Source organism: Octopus sinensis, linkage group LG5, assembly GCF_006345805.1.
Source record: "Octopus sinensis linkage group LG5, ASM634580v1, whole genome shotgun sequence".
Lineage (NCBI taxonomy): Eukaryota > Metazoa > Mollusca > Cephalopoda > Octopoda > Octopodidae > Octopus > Octopus sinensis.
Genome location: NC_043001.1, coordinates 115,799,102 through 115,817,349, shown reverse-complemented (window position 1 = coordinate 115,817,349; position 18,248 = coordinate 115,799,102). Strand labels below are relative to the sequence as shown.

Genomic DNA, 18,248 nt, shown 5'->3' with positions numbered 1-18,248 from the left:
ACAGAGAAGCTCTCACTTCGAAGCGAAACGAACACCGTATCTTCTTGGCTCACACGAGTGAACATTGTAAACAGTCCTGTGGACTCGGCTGCCAGTTTCCCCACAAGAAATACATATGTATATGTTTTACCTGTGAACCGCAGAATAAACTATTATTGTTGTTATTGAAGACAGCCTGACTTTGGTTCCGTTCTTCAACTTGTATGTGACAAGATCAGACCGGACACCCCACCAGTGTTCCTGAACTCTCATCCTGTTACAAGGGAAACAGAAAGAAAACAATAATTACCGCTCTCTCTCTGATCGGTAGTGTTATTCTTTGCTCCGCAGTGAAAGATTGTTTTTGTGCTGAAAATTGTGAAAATTTGCTGTTTTGGTCGTCGAGACCGCTTCTTTTCTGCTGCTGCAGCAGAGTTTTGCTCTTCTTTCCCCCTTGTTTCAGGGGCGAAGCGACGAAAAACATGAATTTGCCACCAATTTCTTTCGAGTCGGAGGAAAACTTTGAAAATTTGTTTGAAGGCATGAAGGCGAAAATGTGGGAGGAGGAAGGTAAAAGTAAAGAGGCGTCTCACGCGCGCATTACTAAAGAAGACGACAAGATGTCTAGCGAGGCTACTACACAACAGGAAAAGTCAAAAGTAAATTTTGCGAGTGCAGCAACTCGCCCCTGTGATAATATAGTTATTAACAAAGAAGAATTAAAGAAATACCAAGGTTTACTAAAAAAAGAAGGTGATAATGTGAAGTTGCTCCCTCCCAGTGAATTAATTTACGCGACGGAGAGAAGACGGTAATATACAAAACATATCATGTGAAAAATAGAAAAATTGACTTCGTGCCGAGGGAAGCCATAGAAAAATGCTTGAGGCCGATATGGCAACAAACAAGTTATATAACGAGGGGTAGTCGCTTTGGCACTGTAGAGGTGCGTTTCCCTTGCGAAGAAAAAGCTAGGGAACATTCAACAAGGACATTGAAGTCGGAAGATGTAGTTCTTCTCCCGACTTATTTAGGAAAGAGAACTTCAAAAATAACGGTCACGGATATTCCACCCGAAATAGATGTGGCCTTTGTCATAGCCGCTATTCTCTTAGGCAAAGAGGATGAAATTGCCATTCTTCAGTCTAAGAGATATCGCCACATGAACTGGTTTGGACAAGATTTAGAGCTTGTGATCCAAGCAAACCCCTCAGACTTAGAAAAAGTGCCCAGTTCCCTCACAATTGGAGAAAATACCTGTATGATGGTAGTAGTCGAGGGGAGAAAGCCATGATGTTACGAATGTGGCGAGAAAGGCCACATAAGGTCGAGCTGTAAGAAGAAGACAGCCAAAGAAAATGCTGCCGAAAAGGCAAGCACGACGCCGAAGACAACAACCACACCGCTAGAAATAGCAGCCACGTCGCGCACCCCAATTGCCGAAGTTCAGCCGACAGCGGGAGAAATCAACAACAACAACGACGACGACAACATCAACAATAACATCCAGGAGTGGGTCACCGTAGAACCTTCAAAAGGAAGACGGAAACGGAAAAACCCACCCTCTTCGGATACACAGGACTATGCTCCGAGACAGACAAGCACACCCACACCCACAAATACAGTCGCTAACTCACACGTAGCCAAAAAAACATACACACTGGAAAAAGCACACACAAACACACACACCTACCACAAGCACACCCACGCTTCTACAAGCACACATACCCCCACAAACACACGCACACACACCCCTCCACAATCGCCTAACATTAAAAAAAGAAACACCTTCACGGCGATAAATAAAAATAATAAACTATTAAGAGACCAAATTATTTTAATGAAATCGCCGAAAAAATATATCGCAACAGATGTAAATAATACTATTTCTGAAAATGTAGAATTTTATACTATAGAGCCATCTGTACAGGCAATACGCAAAAAAAACTGACCTCGCAAAACACAACACTCACAACAGAAAAGAGGAGGGTGAAACTACACCCTCTCTTCCGTTAAAACAGTAAGTTTTAAACTTTCGACTAATTTTTCACATTCTCGTTTAAACTCGGTTGTATAAATATTCGCGGCCTGGAGTCGTATTGGAAGCAAGGCTACCTCCTTAACGACCTTAGGTCGCATCGTTTGGATGTAGTGGTAATTACCGAATCCAGACTGAGTGGGCTGCAGGCCTTTATGCCCCTTCTAAACGGCTACGAGAAATACGTTTCTCCCTGTCGACCTGGGGGGGAGGAGGAGTGGCAGTGCTGGTCAGGAAAAACCTGGATTTAGAGATTAGAACTGTCTTTATAGATCCGGAAGGCAGGTTGGTTGTTTTGGATGTGACGCACAGAAGTGGTAAAGTGTTCAGGCTGGTCGCTGTCTCTGCTCCCTGCGAAGGAAAAAAAGGGCAGAAAGAGTATTTCAAAAGCCTAGAGAATTTTCTTGGCACGTCGAACACGTTAGTATTGCTAGGTGACTTCAACATAATTTGCGATGCAAGCGTAGATTATGTTGGCTCGAGAAAGAATAGGAGGGGATTACCTCACCTCAACGATATGCTAAGTCGTTTCGAATTGGCAGATAGATTCAGACTGGACCATCCAGACACTCCAGCGTGGACCTGGGCAAGAAACGACAGGGCGTCCAGATCTTACATCGATAGAATCATAACTAGAAGGAAAGATAAGAAAATACTTAGCTGTCCACAACACCATATCGTCAGCTACAGCGATCACAAATTAGTGACCTGTACGCTCGACATAGATAGCATGTGTAGACGAGGTACCGGTTACCGGAAGCTAAACAAGTCACTATTGGACTGTGAAGCCTACAGGAATCGGATTAAACAATTAGTAATGAGGGCGTTAACCGGATCCATTATCAACAAAAAATGGTGGTACGCCCTGAAAAGAGCCATCAAATTTGAGTCAATTAGGTTTAGCAAAGAACTAGCTAGTGCTAGAAACAAAGTAGAAAAGGAACTAGTTAAGGCAATAGAAGAGGCAATGAGATCAGGCAGGGCATCGAAAGGGTTAGCGGCGAGGTTAGCACTCGACCAACATCTCAAAGCTAAACATGAAGGGTGCATTGTCAGGGCTAAGATCCGTGCAATGAGACAGGAAGGGATCAACGCAGTCGGATGGGCCTGGGTGGTAGAGGGCCAGCATGGCAACAACTCAACCATTCGATCCTTGACGGGCCCAAATGGTCGATTAGTAAACGAACCCGAGGAGATGTGCAAGGTGTTTCATGATCATTTCGCCCAGCTATTCGGGAGGAGCGGCGAGCTGGAGCGCGGGGAGAAGCTCGCAGACTTCCTAGCCGGTTCGCCGCGTCTATCGAGGCCGGACGCGGAATCTTGTGAGGCGCCGATCACAGCCAAAGAAGTCGAGGATGTGTTGGCAGACTGCGGCGGGGACAAATCGCCGGGACTCGATGATCTGCCTTACGAACTCTATAGTAGCATGCCAGACTTGTTTGGGCACCTACTTGCATGCGTGTACACCAACTGGCAGCAGAACGGGAGAATTCCTAAGTTGTGAGCCGAGGGGTGGTAGCGCTGTTAAGAAAGGACCCAAACAAGGGGAAAAATTTGTGAATTATTGTAATTTCCGCGCCTATCACTCTGCTTAACGCAGAGTTGAAGATCTTGGCCAAGGTCTTAGCAAAAAGGTTGGCGCGGGTCGTGGGTGAACTTGTTGGCGTTCGGAGCCGTTCAGCCTTGAACGTTCGGTACGTCAAGGGTGTCCTCTCTCCCCGCTTCTCTACGTTTTGGCCCTCGAGCCGTTGCTGAGTAGGTTGGAAACTATGAGAGGCACTCCGCAAGATCTAGGGTGTGGAAAGTCAGCTTCGGCGTATGCGGACGACATCACCATCATCGTTTCCCGAGTCGAGCACCTACAGTGGGTGGGTGAGGCCTTAAGGGACTACGAAACGGTGGCAGGAGCGAAAGTCAACCGGGATAAATCGGTCGGCTGCAACTCGGCACCTGGAGGGGCAAGTCGATGTCTTCCGACAGCGTCGTAGGACGTTGGACGGAAGGACCGGTGAAAATGCTTGGGATCTGGTTAGGTCCAGATCTCCAGATAGAGAAGAACTGGAGCGAGGTGGCGAGAAAGGTGGCTCTCCTAACTCAGACATGGTCTGAGCGGAAGCTGTCCTTGAAAGGGAGGGCGGAGGTTGCAGAAGTGTTTATCGCCTCTGTAATCACTTACCGCCTAACCGTAGTGCCTTTCCCCGATTCGTAGCTGAACAAACTGGAACGCATGATCTTTCGCTTTTTGTGGAGGGGCAGCAGACCTCTTGTAAGGCGCTCTATTTGCTGCCAAAAGCCGCTGAAGGGTGGGTTAGGGATGCCGTGGCTAAAAATGCGCAGACATGCGCTCAGGCTTAGGCACCTCTGGATTTACCTGGACGGTGAGCAGGTGTGGTCTCCGTTTGTCAAGCTGTTATTTCCACAGTTCACATCGTTTAACGAACTGAACCCATGGATCAAGTGTAGACCGAGGTTGGGCATGTGGCATGCAGAGTGCTATCAGGCACTCGTGCTTCTCTTCCAGTCGGGCAACGCCGGTGGCGGGGGTACTACCTCGTTCTTCTATAGAGGGTTAGTAGAGTTTAAGTGTGACGACGTCCTAGGAGAAACTCTGGGCTTCGACGAAAATCAACTGGCCAGCCTGTTCCAAAGAACATTCGGTCCGGGGCCTATGGATAATTACCAAAAGTCCCTGGCCTGGCAATGTTACAAAGGAGCTTTACCGGTTCGAGATAAGCTCTTTAGACCTGGGTGTGCACCTTCGCCGGTTTGTGCAAGATGTAAGAGGGACAGTGAAACTGTCCTGCACGGAATTGTGCAATGCCCGAAGGTGACTGAACTCTGGGCTTATGTCGAACACCTGCTGTCGCATTCGAGAAGAGTACAACTGTCGAGCGAACCTGTAATTAAGATCGGTCCGCCGACCTTCCTGAATAGGGAGGAGCGAGCCTGGTTTATTTCGGTAGTTGCTATGGCGAAAGAAGTAGTGTGGAGGACGAGAGTAAAAGGAATTGCAACAAGCATGTTTATCTCCAGTCTCGAGCTAATCGACTTTTTCGTTTTCCACATGAAACGGAAAATAAGGCTGGAGAAGAAATGCCTGTCGCAAAGTGTGTTTCGTAATAGATGGAAGTCTATAGCAAGTATGTTGCGAGTGAAAGAACCTGTTTAATCGAGAATGTAGAAAAGGAGAAATCGAAGTCTTCAGTGTATGTGGTTTGTGGGGTCAACCGTGTCCTCCGCTACATTTTTTGTTATTCACTCATTCTCATTTAATTGTATATATTTTAATTGTTTGTTTATTCATACGTTTCGTCTCATTCGAAACCCTGACTCCAACGTTTGTTTGTCTCCTCTTTTTCTCAACCTTATGGTGAATAAAGAAATATTCTCTCTCTCTCTCTGTCATAAATCCTTTCATTCTTTATACGGTGGAATGGAAGTGAAAATAGAGTAGAAGAAAGAGAGAAGAATAAATTACACAGAGAAAGAAAAGGAGGAAGTGAAAGTAGAAGAGTCTGAACGGACATACAACATTGAAATGCTTTCAGCTTATTTATCTACATAACCTAATTGGTTAGACGATAATAGAACGACAGTAGTAGTGAGGGTAAAAGAGAGAGAGAGAGAGATAAGTAGACAACAAAACAATTGGTTGTCCTAAAAGTTGTTGATGGCTATGTAAGCAAAGTAAAAATATATTCTAATCTTCAAAACGGGCTTGGTTTAAGTTTTACATCCGCGTTTACACTATATAATGTAAATGTAAGGATATCATTGTCGTCGGTAAGTAAATATTGTTTAATATTCATCTAAAGCTTGAATACAAGAAAACATAACTTGCTTTATAATTTCAACTGTCCAACTACAGAAGTTTAAGTTCATATTCGGTTTAAATTTGGAGGTTTTATGTCTATTTAAGCGCCTCACAAAAAGCAGAGTAGCTTATGTAAACATGCACGCATAAAATGTGTAGACACACTGGTAAATTTTTACTGTTATCCGATAATATATATACATATATATATATATATATATATACATAATATTTACATGTATATGCGTGCATACATATATATTCTCTCTATACATTCACATAACACAGTATGTATATATATGTATGTGTATACATATATATATATATATATATATATATAATAAATATTAGGGAATGAATCCAAAATTACAGGGAAAAATCAGATTTAGGGTTAAATCCAATTTTATAGTAAAATATTATATAATATAATTCGAGACAAAACCACTATTTTAAAACCAAACAAGGAAAGACTTAATCAATACATAAAATTTTAATATAAATTAAATAAACCGCCACTACAATTGTTTCATATCTACTACCGACAATCTTCAGGTGGATTTTCGATCTTCTAATCAGTATCAAAATTTGATACTGATTAGAAGATCGAAAATCCACCTGAAAAATTGATATCTTTTAATGAAATGTTATAAATATACTTCAGATGGTGCAGATTCTAGTGATATCGGCATTAGTTATAGGAAAAAATTTCCTGAAGGTGGGGAAGAGAGTTTCCGAAAATTTACAAAAGTCTGTTTTGTTTTTCTCATACCTTTCAGGAAACTGGGCATTTTTTCCCTTTTTTAATGAAATTTTCTATAAACACCATTCAGATAGTGTAGATTATGTTTGTATTGGAATTTAATATGTAAAAGAAAGTAAAAAAAGATATGGGCTTGCTCCCATTTATAATGACAAACAATTCTTATTGAACTTTCGAGTTTCATTTTGTGGTTTATATCAGTGTGTATTTGTGCGAGATCGCCAATTACTCTTTCATTTTAAATACGATACAATCTTAACATACACTGTTTGAAAGATATTTATAGAAAATTTCCTCAATGAAAATCTATTTTACTGAAAGTTAGGTAGAAACAAAGCCAACTCGTATAAATTTTCCGAAACTGCTCTCCCGACACTCGGAAAAACTTTTTCGCAACAAGTTTCGATATAATCGAAGTCCACACCTTCTGAATTCCAATTGTAAAGCATTTCATTCGAAAAAGTAAGTTATGAGGAAACAAATCGGTGGTGGGGCACAGTTGTGTAGGTACACCATATATATATATAATATATATATATATATATATATATATATATATATATGAACTGTTTACATCCGCCTAAAAGTTATAAATCGTGTTTGTGTGTGCATGCATATGTACATTAGAGATACTGTGCTACGATGCGTATACAGTCTTCAGACGGATGTGTGTGACACACATACAGACACATATCCGTCTCAAGTCTGTATATGCATACGTTAGCTCAGTGACGCCATTAGACACTCATCCACTGACCAGGAACTAAATTTGCTTGGGGTGTGCAAAGCAAAGTCCAAAAGTTTCTACGAACAAGATAGACTTTTCATTCTTAATACCAAAACAGAAGTATAATAATAATGTTTTTATTATGGGGGTCGACTGAATAGGACCTGTGTGCTGGAGCATTCTCCTGATGAAACACGGCCCTCTTCATCAGTCTTCCTGGGCGTTTGGTCTTAGTAGCCTTTCGTAACTGCCTTAGCATGTTGGCATAGCACTCTCCATTGAAAGTGTGACCCTTATGAAGACAGTCAATAAGCACAATGTCTTTTATATTCCAAAAAATCGGGGCCATAACCTTCTCTGTAGATGAAACAACCTTGTCCTTCAGTGGAGCCGGTGAAGAGAGGTGTTTCTTTCCACTGCATGGATTGCTTCTTTGTCTCTGGCTCAATGTGATGAACCCAAAAACATCCTGGGTTAGGAAACAATCAAGGAAACGTGCTGGATCCACCTCAATGTCAGATGTTCTCGTGATCAACCTGGAGCATTTTTGATCGGGTGTCAGAACATGTGAGACCCAGCGAGCAGAAACCTTCATCATGCTATGTTCATTTTGCAGAATATCTCAACTCTCTCACAGGATATACTAATAGCACTGGGTATTTAATTTATAGTCAATCACCTATCATTCATCATTATGTGATGAACACAATATCTTCCGTGGTGGCAGCAGCAGCAGCAGCTGCAGGACATCCAAGCCATGATTTTTCTGAAGACTATCTCTTCCCTTGCTAAATTTAGCTGCCACTTTTGTACTGACAACAAGGCAGGAGTGTCAACCCTTAATGTATCATGTCTACATGAATAACATCGGCATGAATGTCCTTGAGTGCCAAAACCTTTCCCTGTAGGTACTTGATTACAGCACGATGCCAATTTTGTCTGTTTTCAAGAGAAGTTGCTAACAATTATTTTTGAAGTTTTCTCCGGACAGTCAGATATCATTATATCTGGAAAGAAACAATGCATTTATTAAATAGGAGAATTGAAATTAATGCAAGCAAGATTTCACAGCTCTTTCATCACTCTTTTATAGACAGCCTATGAAATTTTCATCCTACATTCGTACACATGGAAAAGTGTCTCAAAGCATTCCAAAAACTTTTCTGCATGCACTCATTTTAGCAAAGACACTTTCTACGAGGATGTGCAATGCATTTTTATTATGCATTATGGCACTATGTGCTAGAGGGTGCTGTGTGATTGTGGTACAGAGCTAGTTCTTCAAATGGTGAATGTGTTGGATGTTTGCTCATTTGATGCTACAGACACAGGTGAAGACAGAATAAGCTGTTAGCATCAGCACTTGTAGCATACTAGAATGAAAAACAACATCAGAAGCTCTCCGTTTTTCTACAATGTCACGTTGAGAATACTGACAGATTTTAGGATTCCTGGTTACGTATGTTGAAGCTGTAAAGTTTAATTAGTATTTGGTGGGGTGGGGGTTTTGATAATGGTGGTGGTATGTGTACTTTGACATTGGCTGATACTGCTTGTACGAATTGTGCATCTTGAAACAGATGTGTTAATAGATTTTACTTTATTTACAGTTTGTAGATTTATGATAGTGCTGTGAGGTATACATTCAGATTGAGCTGGAGTTTTTTCTTTGGTAATTTTAAAGTTTATTGAAAATTTTAAAATTTGGTGTATTGATGCAATTCTCCACACTGAATCTCAGGGGCTAATTCACTTTTTCCAGAAATTAAAAAAAAAAAAAGTTACCGAAGTTTAAAGTTTCATAATTTTTATCCAGTCATAAAACAGAATTTGGAAGCTATAATTTTGTATGTTCCAGCACGTGATGTCAACTGTAAACAAATGAAATATTGACGAAATTCTGCTTTATGCACACCATATAACCCCTCATAAATTTTTTATATTTCGGAATTTTCAGAAAATTTTTGTGAATTTGTATTCTACACACAGGAATTCATACAATTATGCAAAAATGGAAATGCATTAGGAAATGTCTGAGGGATTGTTTACAAAGTATGATTTATTATGAAAGGAAATTGTTTTAATATCTCTTATACAATTCCAAAATTGCATGGCTTTCATGCCGGCTTTCTTGTAGACTAATTGAAACCAGAATGGCTGTTGGTCTACACATGATGTGATATTTGTCTTTAACTCTCCTTACCAAATAGTGCTAAATTTTCTATGTTCATTATGTGATCCACTCCAGAATGATAGCTATACATCATTGTAATCATCTTGACTGGCTCCAGTGAGTTGCAGGGCTGCATCATGCTCCGTTTCAGCTTTGAGATCATTTCTCTGGCAGGATACCCCCTTTCTAACTCTAACCACTTTACAGTCTGTACTGCATGCTTTTTCATGCCACTGGCAATTTTGAAGTTGCTAAGTAATTTGCAAGACAAAAAAAACAAGAAAGGAGAAGAAGAAAAACAGCCCTGTGTGACTTTCTACCAGGAACAGGCAAATGTGTCTTACTATAGAAAAGAAGCATGGCTACCCCACATTTAGATAAGGGTGGGTGACAGATGGTTGTGATGAGGTGCTAGAGCAAAACCTTCCAAGAGAAAGAGATAATATGGGTAGTGGATCAGGAGGGAAGGAAGAGATGGTTAGAGATGGGTGTAGAAGGGAATGTAGGGAATGATGTGGAGAGGAGGTGTGGCTTAAGTGGAAATAGCATTATGGAGTGGGGTGTAAGTTGAGAGAGAAGAAGTGACTCAGTGCTAATGGATCAGAATGTAGAGGATGATGAACAAGGCACAGGAGCAGTGGGAAGAGGGATGTAGAGATACATAAGGGTGGCTATAGTGAGTGGGTGTGGTGCGAGAATGAGAGCAAGTATGAAGGGTGTTAAGGTAAAATATGGCAGAGAAGAGCTGGGGAACGGATGCTTGTTGAAAGAGATAATAATTAGAAGGAAGGATGGAAACTGAGGGAAGGCCATAATTGGTAACACATAGTGTTAGGGGATGTAATAGTGTCAAGGAGGGATTGATGTTGGGGAGCTGAGATGTGGGGATGTTTGACAGGGCCCAGCACAAGCAAGCATAACCAAGGTGATCTTAGGACCTTATATTTGCTGTGATGGATGGGTCTTATCAAGTATAATGAATCGCCAATCATTCAGTTCTTTGTCTTCCTGGGTCACCCTTTTCAACAAGTTCCATCCACTTTAAATGACCAGCATTTCTTTATGCAACTGTTCTCATCCATATACATCACATAACCAAACCAGTGCAGTCTTCACTTTTACATGCTGCATTTGATTCTTTGTATGCCAGTTTGCTGTACATGAAACCTGACATTGCACATCCATTGGAGCATACTAGTTTCATTCCTCTCTAGTCTTTGCATGTCCTCTATATTCAGAGTCCACATCTCACCACATCATGATAGTGTTGATGATGGGTGCTGGTGAGGAGCGTTGTGTTGGAGATGTAAGGGCAAGTGCGGCAGCAGGGTAATGAGCTGGGTTGGGAGGTTGAGTTAGGGAAGAAGCTGTGGACCAAGAGGTCTTGTAGGTTGTGGGCTCATTTGAAGGAGGGGAGGGGGTCAGTTAGGGAAGGTATGAGAAGTGGAGGGGTCAGACTGGAGTCACCGTAAGGCTCGGAGAATGGTGCGTTGGAGAGGTAGGGTGGTGGGGTGGTAGGTGAGGAGAAACGGGAGACAGTGGGGCGGGTGCAGGGGGAGAGAGCAGATGCATGGTCCACAGAATATGCTCTGGCAAGGGCAGTGTGGATAGTGGTGAGGATATATATATATATAAATGTGTTTATCTATCTGCCTGTTGTGTGTGTCAGTTTATCTGTTTCTCTATCTACCTACTTACACAAACCCACCACAAATCACAAAAAATATGCAGTATATTGATTATGTTATCCTGTACTCTCCAGAGATGGTTGGTATGGAAGAAAATTTGAAAAACAGTCACTACATTTTCTTAATTACCTGCCAACTTAGAAGAGTCAGGCTTACATAATCAGGCTTTTACCTAACATCCTACTGAACCCCAGTGCAAAACCAATTTGTAAGATTGGCCACGATGGATGTATAATATTTCAAATTTACAGAAAACAAAAGAGGAAGACAGGTGAGGGAACAACAAGTAGATGTATGAATTCAACACTCAGGAAGAATGGAAAAGTCTTTGATGTTTCAAGCTCATGCTCTTTGACAGAAAAGATTGAGAGGAAGAAAATGGAGAGAGAAAAAATGTGTAGGGATATATAAACTATACACTGTGATTTGTGTGTGTGTGTGTCTGCTTGTCTTGACCTTGCACAATACTCATGAATGTGTCAGCATCATACATTTGGTGTTGCTCATTTCCAATCATCCACAAAAACATGTCTTGTCATGCAGAAAACATAACATTCTTGGAATCAAAGGAAGGTTGGGGAAAAGAGGGCCATCCAGTCAGAGAAAATCTGTCTCGGTGAATTCTTTCTCACTCATGTTAGTATAGAAATGTGGACATTAAAATGATGATGTTGATCATGAATTACTTCATATATTTGTAGACAATATTTATTTGTTGTATAACCTGGTTTGGCCTAAATTATCCTATTTTAACTCATTGTTCTGGCTTTCCAGCCAATTTGAAAGTCTGTCCCAGTTTTTAATAATCTTGAAATATTTATTTGTTACTATCTTTATTATTTGACAGAAAGGTGCAAGACATTGGTGCTAATTAGTCTTACTAAACCCTAATGAAACACTTGTAGTAGGAACCCAGTTGAGACTCAAAATTATAATCTTGTACTTCATTCATATACATGGAAAAAGTCCAAATATTTAGAATTGTTCCCTCAGTTTCAAAAAAGAAGGAAACAGATGACCATTGGAAAACCAGATTGTCCCTGGAGAAGCTAACTAATGACTGAGATTCTTGTGTTGAGACAAACTATGACATGTTCAAGTATTTATAATTGTTAACATTGGGCCTTATATTACATGCATTTTCCATGAGAAAGCAAGAAACACTGCAAAGCTTGTTTCATTTAATTTGTCTTGCAAGTATCTCACCAAAAGTGGCTGCTAAAGAAGTTAATCTTGCTTTTCATTCTGTTTCGCATGACTTGAATTTCAAAACATCTGACTGCTTATGAAAGATGATCTTCACACATTTTAGCCAAAGTTGCAGCTAGTCCTGACAAAATGGGAACTTGTAAATTTTTATGCAAAATTTGGAAGGTGCTACATTGGCATTAAATGAAGCTGAGGTGTACATATTGTGTACAACTTCATGCCAATTAATATCAAATAACTCATGAAAATATTAAAATATTTTCTAATATACACAGGTCATTTAATGTCTCTAAAAGAATTTTGTGACTTCGCCAGTGTGGGATACAAAAACATAATACAACATGGTAATATATCAGCAGTTGAAATAATTCTTCACGTTTGTTCTAGCAGAATTCTGCTGAGACTGGCAAAACAGGAAGATATGTTTTTAGTTTGAATATGGATAGCTCAATTTTTTCAAGAAACTGGAGTACAATACTAAGTAGCAGGAGAAAAAACTATGAATTTGTACCTCAAAACGGAAAGGTTTTGCAGAGAAACCAGGACAAAAAATTAGGAAAAGCATTGGAAAAGTGAAGAAAGAGTGTAAAAGGGTTTATGAAAGATGTCTCCCATACCTAACCTATGGAAAGAGAACTTTAAACCAGCAGAAGACTGTTGTGGTTAGATATTTTGGCCAATTGTTCAACAGTCTACAGTTAAAATCAAAGGATTGAAAAGCAAGTAGTAAACATTGGTCAGTTATTTGATGTGGCTGTTATTGCAAAGCCTTTGAGCTTCTAAAGCAGAAGTTTGGGCAACACAAAACTTTACGCATGTAAAATAGTGGCCAAATTATTTACTCATTGCTAAGAGAAAATCTTAGTGCTGTAGTATTCATTCACTATTTACATAGTACTTTTGCACCAGTGCATATGTGGTCAGAAAAGAGGTGCAAGTTAAAGAGAGTGGTTTTCTAATTACTAAAATAAACACTCACCTAAGCTGCTCAGATATTTTTGATAAAATTTAAAATATCAAATTTCTTATGAAAATATTTCCAAAAGAACAGTATGAAAGTACTTGGCAGTTGAATAAGATGTCACTTGTCAATAGAAACAGATAATTGTATACACTTATTCTATCAGGTAAAGAAATAACTGCTTTGTACATCTGATTCCTATCTCTTTGTCTCAGACCCAGCTGTTAAACCGTCTAAGTGAGAAAGATCAATCATACATCTTACCAGTTTACATGTATCACTTGCGTACTTGCTAGGAATTGCCTTCATGTAAGAACAAAATAGGCAGTTATGTTAATACATTTGCAGAGAAAAGTCCTCCAGATGGCCCACTCTTCTTTAACACCCATCCCATATGCTGTAACTCTTCATCATGCATGGTATTTCCACTGTCCCAAGTTTCAGTTCCTATAATCCTGGTTTCAATCTAAAAAATATAGTGATTCTACACTCACACACACTTGCACACACAAACATATATAGTTTAAAGAAAATAAACGTTAAAAAGGTCAACACAGGAAGAAAGAAAGTTCGATAACTATGTTATTGGTTTAATGCTTGTATATATATGATATATATATATATATATATATATATATATATATATATATATATATATATATATATATATATATAACATTATTGGTGAATTGAAGAAATGGAGCTGAACGCAGATTGAACAGAAATCGTTTTATTTCATTCTACACGTGTTTCGAAAGGCACAAATTACCAAAATCCGATTGAATAATGGGACCATATTGTGTCTTTCTCTTCAGGAAGAAAAAAGGAAATCCGTTGGAAAACAAAACAGAACAGAGGCAGAGCAAAAAACAAATCGAACTGTGCTCCTAAGAGCCCATGGCGAAACTGTTTATCAGTGTATGTTGAGAACCGGTGGCTGAAGAATTCAACAGGTCAGGCATCGGTCAATCATGTGGGTGAGGGTGTATATATGTTCTTTGTGACCGAGAATAAAGTTCTGACTATTTAAAGAATATTGGATGTTTTATAAGGGGCGAGAAAAAATCTACTTAGAGACGTGTGTGTGTGTATACTGTTCTATATATGTGTGTGTTGGCGTAGGGGTAGAAAACATTTTTTGTGTACGTGTGTGCGTTTGATCGTTCGGCTGTCAGTGGCTACTGCCGTGATAACCGTTGGGTGGCAGAAAGAAAAAAAATAAAGAAATTATATATATATATTATGTTTTATGTGTGTGTGTGAGTGTTCATCTAAGCCTGCCTTGACAAGGAAACCCCCCGCTGTGAAAAAACAAGCCCCGTTTGTCTTACAGGAGTAATTTCCCTTGCAGTGGTTAATTGTAGATATCTTAAAATCTATTTCAGAATTTGTTACCAGGGCTATGGGTGCTGGTCTTATTTATAAACGCTATTTAAAGGCCAGATAAGTGTAACGCCGCCAATGGGGGCATCGAAAAGCCGACTGTAAGAGCCCTTCCGATGCCATCATTCGGTCATCAGGATAGGGCCGTATATAATAACATTAACATTTTAAGTAAGGACGGGAGCGCGGCGGATACCGGGGTAGTCGCTCCCGCATTTAATTTAGCGAACAAGGATAATTATCGGTCCGGGAGGTCTTACACTAACCCAAGACCCGTTATTCATCCGAGATTCACCCACCCAAATGCGAGAGCTGGCGTCCCGACCCATCACACTGATAGGAATAAGCATATATGGTTTGTAATCCCCTTTGGTAAGCAGATTAGAACTAATCTCCCCCTCATGTTTAGACAAGCCATCGCCAATAACTTCCCCAGAAATTCCAAATATTACTCCACGGTTAACTCACATAAAGTTAGGATAGCTTTCTCCAACACTAAAAACCTCGCCCAGATAATCGCCTCCCATAATAATAGGCTACTTACTAAGACCCTATCACCTTTTTCCGGAGGCACAGCCTCTTCCGCTCCCGGTTTAATGCTCAGTAGGAATAATTATAGTAGTAATAATGATATGAGAGCCAGTACAGTGACACATAATCTCAGCTCCAGCCAGGGAGTACCCACTAGGGGTATAGTTATAAATAGGGGAGTTGTGGTTGATGGTAACAATGGGAGTAGGGTAGAGAGCCCCTTTAGCATCCCCAGCATCATTTCCCGCAATAGCAGTACCACGGGCAGTAGCAATGACAGCACTCTGATAGATAGTGGAGAATCAGGGGTTATTCCTATAGTTAATAGTGACGTAGTGGAAAATAGAGTAGTAAGCGGCTGCAGGTCTCGGAACGAATATAGTGACAGGAACGCAGTTCTAATTTCAGAAACCAATCCTAGCAGAGTAAGATTCACGTCGGCGAACTCCAAGATCAAAAACGCCGTCTACCAATGCAAGGTTTACACGGACTCAGATGCCTTCACTTATATAGGGGCATCATCCTCAAGATTGTCTTTGCGTGTCTCCACCATTACGCAACTTTTCGGGACGTGAACAAGCGCCAGACCACGGGACTCAGTAAGCTAATATGGCGACTGAAGGATGCGAACTTAAGCTATAGGCTGGAATGGTCAATTTTGTCGGTGGCCCTCCCATTTGATAGGGGCAGAAGACAGTGCAACCTTTGTGTCTCCGAACTCTTCCATATTTTGTTTGCCAGAGGCCGGATGGTAAACGGGCTCTTACAGTCGGCTTTTCGATGCCCCCATTGGCGGCGTTACACTTATCTGGCCTTTAAATAGCGTTTATAAATAAGACCAGCACCCATAGCCCTTGGTAACAAATTCTGAATAGATTTTAAGATATCTACAATTAACCACTGCAAGGGAAATTACTCCTGTAAGACAAACGGGGCTTGTTTTTTCACAGCGGGGGTTTCCTTGTCAAGGCAGGCTTAGATGAACACTCACACACACACATAAAACATAATATATATATATAATTTCTTTATTTTTTTTCTTTCTGCCACCCAACGGTTATCACGGCAGTAGCCACTGACAGCCGAACGATCAAACGCACACACGTACACAAAAAATGTTTTCTACCCCTACGCCAACACACACATATATAGAACAGTATACACACACACACGTCTCTAAGTAGATTTTTTCTCGCCCCTTATAAAACATCCAATATTCTTTAAATAGTCAGAACTTTATTCTCGGTCACAAAGAACATATATACACCCTCACCCACATGATTGACCGATGCCTGACCTGTTGAATTCTTCAGCCACCGGTTCTCAACATACACTGATAAACAGTTTCGCCATGGGCTCTTAGGAGCACAGTTCGATTTGTTTTTTGCTCTGCCTCTGTTCTGTTTTTGTTTTTCCAACGGATTTCCTTTTTTCTTCCTGAAGAGAAAGACACAATATGGTCCCATTATTCAATCGGATTTTGGTAATTTGTGCCTTTCGAAACACGTGTAGAATGAAATAAAACGATTTCTGTTCAATCTGCGTTCAGCTCCATTTCTTCAATTCACCAATAATGTTTTAATTTCAATTATCCGCACCAACGCACGGTTGCAACGCCAGATGGTTGTACCTCCAACCGTGCTGTTCACTGCTGTGATTTTTGCTACTAAGGTATCGGTTAAACTTTTGATTAATCTACTACAAGATTATTCATCTTTCTATTTCACATAAATTATATATATATATATATATATATAATATATATATATATATATCATATATATAATATATATGTATGTTGTTTAATGTACACAGTATATAGTTTTATATAAGGCAATTAGAAGCATGAAAACAGGGAAAGCCCCAGGCCCATCAGGAATTACTGCAGAGATGCTCAAAATATCTGGTAGTGTTGGCTATAGCCTAGTCGCCCGTATAGTTAACCAGGTGATACACGAAGGAGTCATACCCAATGACTGGTGTAGCAGCATAATAGTCAACTGCTACAAAGGTAAATGTGACGCCCTAGATACAAATAATTACAGAGGTATCAAGCTGTTGGATCAGGTAATGAAGGTTACTGAGAGGGTCATAGCCCAACTAATTAGAGAGAGAGTTAGTTTAGATGAGATGCAGTTTGGGTTCGTGCCAGTGAAAAGCACCACTGATGTCATATTCCTGGTAAGACAGCTGCAGGAGAAATATCTAGCCAAAGATAAGCCCCTGTACCTCACTTTCGTTGACATGGAGAAAGCCTTCGACAGGGTCCTCTGATCCCTTATCTGGGGGTCAATGAGGAAACTAGGGATAGATGAATGGTTAGTGAAAGCTGTGCAAGCCATGTACAGGGACACTGCTAGTAAGGTGAGGGTTAGCAACGAGTTCAGTGAAGAATTCCGGGTAGAGGTAGGGGTCCACCAAGGTCCAGTCCTCAGCCCCCTCCTATTTATCATAGTCCTCCAGGCAATAACAGAGGAATTCAAGACAGGATGCTGCTGGGAGCTCCTGTACACTGATGACCTTGCTCAAATTGCTGAGTCACTATCAGACCTGGAGGAGAAGTTCCAGGTGTGGAAGCAAGGATTAGAATCCTTAGAGTCAACCTAGCTAAAACCAAAGTCCTAATAAGTAGGAAGGTAGACAAGTCACAAACGCCTTCAGGTAGATGGCCCTGCTCGATCTGTAGAAAAGGTGAGGTAGAAACTCTATAAGATGCACCATGTGTAAGCTATGGACACATAAGAGGTGCAGCAATGTCAAGGGAAGGCTAAGAAGATAGTTTTGTATGTGGCAGATGCTTAAGAGCAATAACCCTGAAAATGCGCAGAGACCAACTTCCACTACATTCCAGGGAGAAAAACTAGAAGTAGTTGATAGCTTCCGTTACCTAGGTGACCAAATTAGTAGCGGGGGCGGGTGTGTTGAAAGGGTAACTACTAGAGTAAGAATAGCCTGGGCAAACTTCAGAGAGCTCTTACCTCTGCT

The 18,248-nt window shown here is 40.5% G+C and overlaps 1 protein-coding gene across 1 annotated transcript in view; it reads left to right on the top strand.

The window, feature by feature from the left end:
* The first annotated feature begins 461 nt into the window (after nucleotides 1-461).
* Nucleotides 462-18,248, top strand: part of LOC115212249 — a 142,050-nt gene continuing 124,263 nt past the window's right edge. Inside the window, exons 1-2 of the mRNA XM_029781087.2 lie at nucleotides 462-732; nucleotides 1,014-1,238. Coding sequence (XP_029636947.2) covers nucleotides 462-732; nucleotides 1,014-1,238 — 496 coding nt within the window. The remainder of the gene's footprint in view (nucleotides 733-1,013; nucleotides 1,239-18,248) is intronic.